Below are 10,730 nucleotides of genomic sequence, written 5' to 3'. Positions count from 1 at the left end.
CAGACAACTCAAATTACTCCATTTGAACCATATTATAAATAAGTAAAGAATGGTCATAGTATATAGCAGGGCTGTTTAATAGTTTTCTGTGTCAGTGTGTCAGTGTGTCAGTGTGTCAGTGTTGCATTGTTTCAGTGTTTCAGTGTTTCAGTGTTCTGTGTTTCAGTGTTGCAGTGTTTCAGTGTTTTGGGTGTCAGTGTGTCAGTGTTGCAGTGTTTCAGTGTTTTGTGTGTCAGTATTTCAGTGTGTCAGTGTTTCAGTGTTTCAGTGTTTATGTGTTTCAGTGTTTTCAGTGTTTTGTGTTTCAGTGTTTCAGTGTTTTTGTGTTTCTGTGTTTCTGTGTTTTTGTGTTGCAGTGTTTCAGTGTTTTCAGTGTTTCGTGTTTCAGTGTTTCAGTGTTTTTTGTGTTTCAGTGTTTTTGTGTTTCTGTGTTTTTGTGTGTCAGTGTTTTCAGTGTGTCAGTGTTTCAGTGTTGCAGTGTTGCAGTGTTTCAGTGTTTTCAGTGTTTTGTGTTTCTGTGTTTCAGTGTGTCAGTGTTGCAGTGTTTCAGTGTTCTGTGTTTCAGTGTTGCAGTGTTTCAGTGTTTTGGTGTCAGTGTGTCAGTGTTGCAGTGTTTCAGTGTTTTGTGTGTCAGTATTTCAGTGTGTCAGTGTTTCAGTGTTTCAGTGTTTATGTGTTTCAGTGTTTTCAGTGTTTTTGTGTTTCAGTGTTTCAGTGTTTCAGTGTTTTTGTGTTTCAGTGTTTCAGTGTTTCAGTGTTTTGTGTGTCAGAGTGTCAGTGTTTACAGCCTTTCTTTGCTCTGATCAATCCCCAGGGATCCTCCCCTGGAAGGAATATAGCAGGATGAGAGAAAAACATTTAAAAAAAAAAACGTATCTTAGAAGTGGCTATAACATTTGATGCAATTCTAAAAGATAGTCAGATTCCTAAAAAGTTACAAACGGATGCTGGAAAAGAATTATTTTGTTTCTTCAGCAAGGCTTCAAAAATCTTGTTAAATAATTATTTTCCAGCATCCAGTTGTAACTGGAACACAGAACACTGAAACACTGCAACACTGACACACTGAAACACTGAAACACAAAACACTGAAAACACTGAAACACTGCAACACTGAAACACTGAAACACTGCAACACTGAAACACTGACACACTGAAAACACTGACACACAAAAACACAGAAACACAGAAACACAAAAACACTGAAACACAAAAAACACTGAAACACTGAAACACGAAACACTGAAAACACTGAAACACTGCAACACAAAAACACAGAAACACAGAAACACAAAAACACTGAAACACTGAAACACAAAACACTGAAAACACTGAGACACTGACACACTGAAACACTGAAACACAAAACACTGAAAACACTGAAACACATAAACACTGAAACACTGACACACTGAGGCCCCGCTCACACGAGGCCGTTTGCGTTTTATGCACAGTATTCGTATTCAAAAAAGTCTTCCGTTCACATGCATTTGTTTCATTTAACGTGTCTGTTCAAACGAGGCCGCTGGAAACTCTGTAGTACATATGCTGGGACTGTAATGGCGCATTTCCACTACACGGTCGGCCTCGGCCACACTCGGTACGGCTCGGTACGGCTTGGCCGCGTTGGGCCTTAACAGGGCCGACTCACTTCATGCTGCGCTTCCATTACAGTTTAGGAACTGGGGTAGTTACTATAGTAACGCAGTGTAGGCGGAGCCGTGACGTCATCTTCAATGAGAAATCCAGAAACACAACACAGCCGTTAGCTGTGAGCACTCAGAGCTCACAGCTCCTTATATATGTTCAGAAACTCGACAAAAGTTAAACAAGTACACACCACAGACTGCCTGTGTCATGGTGAATACAGTCGCTGCCTTATTTATGTCTGTATAGGCCGTTGTTGTGAGTGTGGACGGTCGGGGCATATACTGCGTTAGCTTAGCCAATCTCCATCTAGAAAAACACGAATTTTAAAAGGTTTTTCGCCTGCCGTCTGTCTGCAGACTTGACAAAGCATTAATTCATGGTTTTTACTAACCGGTATCAGTATGTTGTTACTTCGGCATCATTTTGAAACGTGTATTACAATTAAATCACGGTCAAATATGTCCATCTTGTTGTAGTTCTAGCCCTCTTGCCAGCGCTCCTCTCTCTAGTTTAGCATACTCAGCCCGACTCAGCCCTGTTTGTTGGCCCCGATAGAACCACAATTTTCTAGGGCCAGAAAAGAGGGGAAAAAGTGGCCCCGCGCCGTGCCGCGCCGGAACGAGGCCTAGTGGAAGCACAACCAAAAAAGGGGACGGCACGACACGGCACGCTTAAAGCGAGCTACGCGCTGCAATGGAAATGCGCCATTAGTGGCGCTGTACTTCCACACGAGACCGCTCGAAAGCTGTAGTACATATGGCGGGACTGTAAGTGGCGCTGTAACTTCCGCCACAAAATACACCAAAAGCAGCGAGTATAAGATCCCCCCCGGATGTGTGTGAGGCACAAACAAAACAAACAAACGAAGATGGCTGTTATTCGCGCAAGAAAGGAGCTATTTTCGTGGTCCGACGACGAGGTGGAACTTCTTTTAAGTGTAACACTTGAGTGTAAGACGACAAAAATACAGGATAATGTAGACTGGGAGTCCTGCAAGCCTAAATATACGGAGATAGCCGACTTATTTCAGGCGCAATATCCGAGGACCCCGACTGAAAAAGATTTCCCTCACGAGAAGAACACAATTTCACAGGGCCAGCTTACAGCGAAACTAAAACAGGTACAAGGGGACTTGTTCGACATGGAAGAGTCGTCGCCCGGACCAAGTTCATCCCCGAGTTTGGAGCATTCCACGGATTTGCCAGAGTTGAGTAGATCCAACGGAACTCTGCCAACTGCTGCGGTTGTGAGTCATCGCAGGGATCTGCTCCAGGTATGTTCATGATTTCAATCTTAAAGGGCTTGCTATATACTATGATGCAGTACCTTCCACTGAAAAACTGAACCGGTTTAAGCTTGGTAAAATTAGAAAGTATTTAGAGCTGTTTTATTTGTAAAATGTATTGAGAGCTATTTCACAACATGCCTTTTGTGTTCTGTTATCTGGTGGCTATGGTCCTATTGTGTATTCATTCAAACTGTCTCTGGTTTATTATAGGCACGGCTGGACGGCCACAGAAGTGACCGCATGAAGAGGAAGCTTCCAGCTGAACATGCGGTGCAGGAAGAGCTGCGATTAAAAAGCCGGATGTTGGACTTAATGGAGGAAGCAACCAGCCGCAGCGCAGCCAGCATGGATCGTATGAACAACACCATGGACAACATTAATGTGACTGTACAGAATGGCCTTTCCCTGATGAGCCAGTTCATGCAAGTTCATACTAACAACAGTGGATATGGACACTTCCAGGTGCCCTCATACCCACCCCGAAGGCCACACACGGCCACACCAAGATTAAACCCCTCTGTACCACACACCCCACAGCAACAATCTCCTCCATATTCATTCAGGCGGTCACTGGATGAGGAGGAGCAGTAAAGCAGTGAGCTTCTTCTTTTTTTCACAGCACTTTTTGGTCAAAGGAAGTCTGTAAACATTTTTATTTTTAACTCCACCAGACTTTGTACAAATAGAGAATCACTTTTTTTTTAAGCCTTTTTTTTTTAGCTAGCAAAGGTATTTTTTTCCCTTTTACTGTGTACACATTTATAAATAATGTTATTAATAAAAAACCGTATTAAAATAAAAGAACAGTCTTGTCTTTCATGTAAGGGTCAATGTACTCCGCAAGCACTCTCCTCACTCTCTTTCCTTCTCCCTCATTACAGTCAGTGAGATATCTATATCAGTGTGTGGGAGGCTGTAAGTCCTTTTCACCTTGTAAACCTAATTTTGACTAAATACACCACATTTATGAAAAGTAACCCCCCCCCCCTAGTGTCAAATATCTGAACTGTGATATGTCACATTGGGCCTTAATGGTAAAGCCCAAACTATTGTTAGGCATATATTATAGTCTCAGATATATAAAAAACATGTCTATGAAGTGTTTTGCTCAAAATACCAAAAAAATTACCCATTATAGCCTCATTCCCTTCTATTTCATCTCTGGAATCAATATGATCAGTATTATGCATTTCACAAAGAAAGTTTGCATTATGATTTTTATGAATTGTATAAATTCAACTTTGATTCAACATTTGCTTATATTACTTTTACTGAAAATCCTCAAATATTGGTTAAAATACTATTTAGAGAAGGGAAGGTAACACAATCTTAACAGGTTAATATAATAGTTTTTTACTACAGTGTATGTACTATGTTTCGCTAGTGGCCAATACAGTCTGAAAATACCATATCAAAATGTACGGTTCTTTTACTATATGTGTAAATAAATACGGTACAAAATATATATGGACAACCTGACTCGGTAGAATGGGCCATATAACTTCATTCATGAGGATGATGACATTTGTTGCACATTAAGTTCAAAGAAAGTCTGGAAGTGGTTGCAGCCAATTTTATTTTTAGTTTCACACTTTTGACATTGGAGAATCACATAGTTATTTGCTTAGTTTCACACATGTGACATGCATTAAAAAGTACTAAAAACAGTTAGGATATAATACAAAAAATCCTGTAACAGTCCTCAGATTTAGCAGCCAGGTACATATACCTAGCCAGGTATATGAATATTGTACAGCAGCCTGTCGCTGAAGGAGCTGCACAGTGAGGACAGGGAATGTAACAAAGAATGTTTATCACATCTTAATAAACACCTTTAAAAAAAATGTACAGTCTATGTACATACATGGTATGGCCTCTTCGTCCACAATCTGTTTTTTCAGAGCAGGGATCTTTCCAGTTTTTAAGTACATGTTTAGCTTGGAATTAGCAAAGACCCGTGCATCATGCACACTCCCAGGCCACTTTACCACGACATCCATGAATCGGTACCTGTAATCACAGACAGCCTGTACATTAAAGGAATATTTTCCTTTCCTGTTGATGTAACTAGTGGAGTCGTTAGATGGCTGCTTGATTTCGATGTGGGTTCCGTCCACTGCTCCTAAACATTGTGGCATGCCATGTGTACAATGGAACCCCTCAACCAGATCCGCGGTCTCGGGCTCAGTAAAAGACAGCTTGATGTATTTTGGACCCAGGTGGATGGTGATCGCTCTGCATGTCTCCTTAATAATGAGGGACAAAGACGGGCGGGAAACTCCGAAGGCGTTAGCAGTCTTCCGTAGCCTTCCCTCGTCGCTCAGGTAATAAAGAACCGCAGCAACCCTTTTCAGTGGATCAATTGGCGCCCTCATGTTTGTAGTTTTCTTCTCGATATATGGGCGCAGTTCTTCAGTCAGGGCAACGACAGAGGCTTTGGACATGCGGAAGTTCTCCCTCCATTCATCGTCCACGACAACGCCATTGACAAAATTGTCCCACCAACTGCTAGTTCTGCCCGGTCTTACCCAAAACTTTCTCCTGGTCGCCCTTCTGGTTGTTCTCCGCGGTGGATTTAGCCACATGTCGTGTATGTGGTTCTTCATGTCCACTAGTTGCTTGTGGTTGTCGTAGAAGCACCGTAGTTGTAGCACTAACATATTAATCATGGTCAGTAGCGTCTGGAGCACAACAGCAACCCTGTGATCCGCCATTCTTGTTGTTGTTGTTGTAGAAACAAATCAGCAATGAGGCGGGGGAGAGGTGGGAAGAGGTGCGAAGAGGTGGGGCTGTCGTTATTTTTTCAGGCAATATTCGTATAGAGGCGATTAAACGGACTCGGTTGACCCCCCAGAGCGTTTCGTTTGCAAATCTATCCACCTTGGGACCCGTTATCGTTTGTGTGGTCAGTTTCTATCGGCCTCGTCTAAATAATAGGGCTATACGCACGCGAAACTATGCAGATACAAGCCGTTTTCTCCTCGTGTAAACGGCGCCTGAAATACTGACACACAAAACACTGAAACACTGCAACACTGACACACTGACACCCAAAACACTGAAACACTGCAACACTGAAACACAGAACACTGAAACACTGAAACACTGAAACAATGCAACACTGACACACTGACACACTGACATACAACACAGAAAAATATTAAACAGCCCTGCTATATACTATGACCATTCTTTACTTATTTATAATATGGTTCAAATGGAGTAATTTGAGTTGTCTGATGCACTTGATACAATTTTACTTTTTTAAATACTGATGTGTTTAATCAAAACCATTTCAACACACAATGTCATGACTTTTTCAAGATCTTTTTGTCAAACTATACTATGACTTGACTAATGTTACAGAATGTTTCGGAAAATGAAGATTCCAGTACCACTTTAAATGTTTCGTTTACAATCGTTTCCCAATGACCCGGAATAGTACTGCCAGAATGAACGATATCCAAAATGTCTTCTAGTTTACAAACTTCAGCCATTCTGTTTACACGGGGATCACTACTCATTCTGTTTTCAATCGTCATCAACAACACACTTATTAAACAGGTATTGACTGCATTCTGATAAATATATACAGATTGTTTTCCATAGTAGTTATCCCTTTTTTTATTTTACTTTAAAGAAAAGTCAAAGTATCGAAAAAAAAAAAAATAAAAATAAAATAAAAATCCCTGGCTTCAATCAACCGCTGGTTATTAGTCTTCTTCTTCTCCATCCAGCTCGGCATGGATCTTTTCAAGTCTCTCCTTGAGGCGTCTGCAGTTTTTGAGATTGTGCATAAAAGCCTCCGAAGCGCCTTGGATCCTCCATTCAGCCGTGTAAATGTTTTTATCATTAAGACTCTGGTCAATCATAGTAATGAAGTCGGCGAGCCAAGGTCTTTTCATTAACGCGTTGTAATTGTTTCTGAAGAAATACTCTGGAATGTCATTCAGACAATCGTGTTGCCTCTGGCTGGGGTGGCTGACTCGACATCCATTGCAGATTTCTTCTCTGTACCGATGCAGCACCCTCTCCAGAATATCAACCAACTCCGATTTCACTATGTTCAGAAACATAGACGTCTTGGCCCCAGGAGTAACATCAGCAGCAGTAGTACTGCAATATGGGGGTGTCCACAATGGTGGTGACGATAGTAGTCCAGGAGTTTGCTGTATATTCAAAAATATAATGGAGAGAAAAATATATATATATATATATATATCACAGTATGTTGAAAAATATGAAAAAAGTAATGTTGTGTTAAAATAATATGAAAGAAAAAGTACTTAACTTTCTACCAGTTGTAAAGTTGTCATACATAAAACTGTATCAAAACAGTAAGTGAAAGACAACGGGGGAAAAATAGAAGTGTTAAAATCACCAACTTCCCTTTTAGAGTCACAGTCTTTAAGAAAATACATTTTTGTTACAAAATAATTGACATTCTACGAGTTGCCAAATGTTCCTACATAAAAGTGTATCAACAAAAGTATCTTGGTAGCTGAAAATAACTAGAATATCAGAGAAAACCTACATTATTTAACTGTACAAGTGTTTTTTAGAAATAAAAAACGGGGTATTAAAGAAACCCCCATTCCCTTACAAAGTACTTCATATTATACCCCTTTGTTAAGTGTTGCATACATAAAAGTGTATCTAAAAAGTATCTTGGTAACATGTGAAAAGAGAAAAAAAGTCAAAATCTGCCTTGTGTCAGTAAATAAGTGTTAAAAATCACAAACTTGCCTTTTAGAGAAACAGTCTTTACGAAAAAATCTAATCAGACAATGTACTTCATTTTCTAGTTTTAAGGTTTTGCATACCTCAGAGTGTGTCTAAAAGTATCTTGGCAAGAGAAAAAAAGCCATAATCTGCCTTGTGTCAGTGAATAAGTGTTAAAATCACAAACTTATAGATAAGCTAGAGGCTATTTTAGATTTGTCAATTAGAGTTAAAGGGTTAAATAACATTTTCAAACTGCTGTTCATAGTTACTGGATACATAACGAGCCTCATCATTATCTCGATTTTCTACTTCCATTTTTATTTAACAGTGAAACGTCTTATTTTAGTACAGTCTAGTCAGAGGAGTTAATACTATTACTATATATGAAAGCAAAAATAAAACACATTTTCATTTTGTTATGGTTGTTTAATTGAAAAACACACCATTCGCCACATCTTCAGAAAGACATATTACATTTGACCAAGTTAATGTCGTAGTGCATACAAGGTAATAGACTTAACGATTTGCACTGCTGCCTCTCTCCGCGTTTCATTTACAGTGATCGGTTTATCGTTCAATTCACATTGCCCAACTAGATGTTTAGGGGTCTCTTGGAAGTAAATGAATGCATTTTTTATATCAGATAAGTGCATTAACATCACTTGCAAATTCTCTATCCTTTCACCCGCAACGATTATAATCTGCTTTGCTTCTTCTTCGGTTTCATCATTATTAGCTCTGAATGTAATCCTTTCTGGGGCTTCTTGTGCTTCTTGTGGTCTGTTGAATACCTGGCATAGGATTTGTTTAGCTGTAAGGACGGGTACCATATAATTGTCTTCAAAAGCTGGAAATTCTTACAAGTTCCCCCTCCTCAAAGTTCATTCCCGTAGCACCTTTCCCCCACTGATGCTAGTGACCCCCCTTTGTATGCTAATTACCCCTTTGTTCGAGGCGTTATCACATGTAGGTGTGTTCAGTTAAACACTGAGATTATCAACATACTACTCTACAAAATGATTTTTTCATATTCTTTTGACAAACTATACTTGACTTTTTTACGGAAAATCATGACACACTTTAATGTGACTTATTCTTGATTTTACCATACTAAAGTAAGACTTGAAAATACTATATCGTTTTCTAGTTTTTTATATTATACATCCTTATTTATGTTAGTGTGCTGAGAAAACACAATAAGCAATAGCGTTTTAACAAGCAGTTTAAACTGTCTGTGTCAGTTTTACTTATCTCCATATTAAGTGATTATATAATATGACAGTGATCATTTCTATGTTTATTCATTGCAAATACTTAGTTACTTACCACTTGAACTGTTTAGCTCTTCAAGGTTAACTGACCTAATATATACACTTTTTTGTAGTATTGTCACCACGTTCTTAAGAATTATATGGACGAGTTGGCAGCTGCCATGGCTGGACTGTCAATCAAAAGTTACCAGTTATCAAGCGATGGTATGGACAACTTAACAGCTGACTTGGCTAGACTTACTATGAGGAGTCAGCAGGTAACAGATGAGTGTGTGAATGAAATAACAGCTGCCTTCATAGGACTCTCCACTAATGCACAGCAGCTTCCTGTTAGTGCCTGCACTGAGAATCCTCAAATACAGAGACAAGTCACTTTGTCCACACTCCCTGAGACCCTCAAGCCCACTAATGCCCAGGTGAATAATATTGACTTGTGTTAGTTTTACTTAAACTTACTTACAATAAGTGATCATAATATGACAGTGATATCTTCTATGTTTATGCATTGCAAATACTTAATTATTTTTTTGTTAGTTCTTTAAGGTTATATAACCATATGTTTGTCACCAGGTAACAAGTGATCATTTGGAAAAATGTATCCCAGCCTTTGAAAAAACTCAAAGGGAGAGGACAGTGAAGGCCATGAAGCCAAAGCCAAGATGTGGTGGAGTGCTGCGCAGGTATGTTCTCTAACAGCAACACTCTATTAAACATGTCTTTATTGACTACAGCTTAAGTTCATCCTATCATAAGGCTAAAAAGTATCTTAGTAACAAAAACAAAAGTAAAAAGCATTAATGTTAACAACGCCTCAAAGGGCGGACTCCTGAGTTCCATGGCACTTGGACTATTTACATCATCCAGGGCTCAACACCAGTAAATACACCTCTCTTTATCCGCTCTCCAAGCCTCCAAGGGCGGACTCCTGAGGTCCGTAATGCCCCCCTAACATGACACTTAGACTATTTACATCATCTAGGGAAGCACACCAGTAAATGTAGCCTCATGTAACTTCATATAGGGATTCTTTAATAGTTGTGTGAAGTAATTAAACAATAAGGGGGTATTAAGATCTTTAAATTATAATTTTCCTCTCAAAGAGACTTCGTTGTACACACACACACAAACAAAACAACATTAAATAATGACATGATATTATAGTGATAACACATATTGTGTAGAAAGAGATCTCCTGTATGGGTTGATTGCGCGTTGATCTGTTGGTAAATGCTCATCTATCATTTTCAACCAAGCAGCATGAGGTCAAATTTAATAAGTAATAGTTTGTCACGATTTTACGGGAAAAAGTCAGAGCGCAATGTCACATCTTAAAGACAGCTTGAACTGGATAGATGGTTAGTCTTTTTTCAAACATACCATATGTTCTGCATGTTAGTATATTTGGCCAAATCGGGTTAGGCCCCACTGCCCCACTCCCTCAATAGGGAAGTCACGCTTTGGGAAGAGGTGTTTAATTTCACAGATCTGACTTGATTGTTGTTGTGATGGCTGAAGTAAGAGGGACGGGGGGGAGGAAAATTCAGAGGGTGAAGAAGCAGAAAGATAACTTGTTTGTAAAACGGACAGCACGTCAGTTTCAGGAAAGACGACACCGGTTTTATGCATGACATGCCCAATATCCTGAAGCCCTACAAAAAAAAAAAAAAGTATATTGTGTTGAAAATATCGCAAAAAGCCATAATATTGTATAATGTAATAGTTGCATGTTGTATTTTGATACAAATCACTGTATATTCAAAAATATAATGGAGAAAAAAATATATATATATATATCA

The 10,730-nt window shown here is 39.2% G+C and overlaps 1 protein-coding gene across 1 annotated transcript; it reads left to right on the top strand.

The window, feature by feature from the left end:
• Positions 1-2,442: 2,442 nt before the first annotated feature.
• LOC117489246 lies at positions 2,443-3,638 on the top strand. The gene is made up of 2 exons (XM_034138436.1): positions 2,443-2,923; positions 3,149-3,638. The coding sequence occupies exons 1-2, from the start codon at positions 2,483-2,485 to the stop codon at positions 3,527-3,529; spliced, it is 822 nt and encodes a 273-aa protein (XP_033994327.1). The 5' UTR covers positions 2,443-2,482; the 3' UTR covers positions 3,530-3,638.
• Positions 3,639-10,730: the final 7,092 nt, after the last annotated feature.

This window comes from Trematomus bernacchii, unplaced genomic scaffold (assembly GCF_902827165.1).
Source record: "Trematomus bernacchii unplaced genomic scaffold, fTreBer1.1, whole genome shotgun sequence".
In the NCBI taxonomy this organism is placed as follows: domain Eukaryota; kingdom Metazoa; phylum Chordata; class Actinopteri; order Perciformes; family Nototheniidae; genus Trematomus; species Trematomus bernacchii.
The sequence above is the reverse complement of the archived record's forward strand: the minus strand, read 5'-3'. Positions and strand labels throughout refer to the sequence as shown.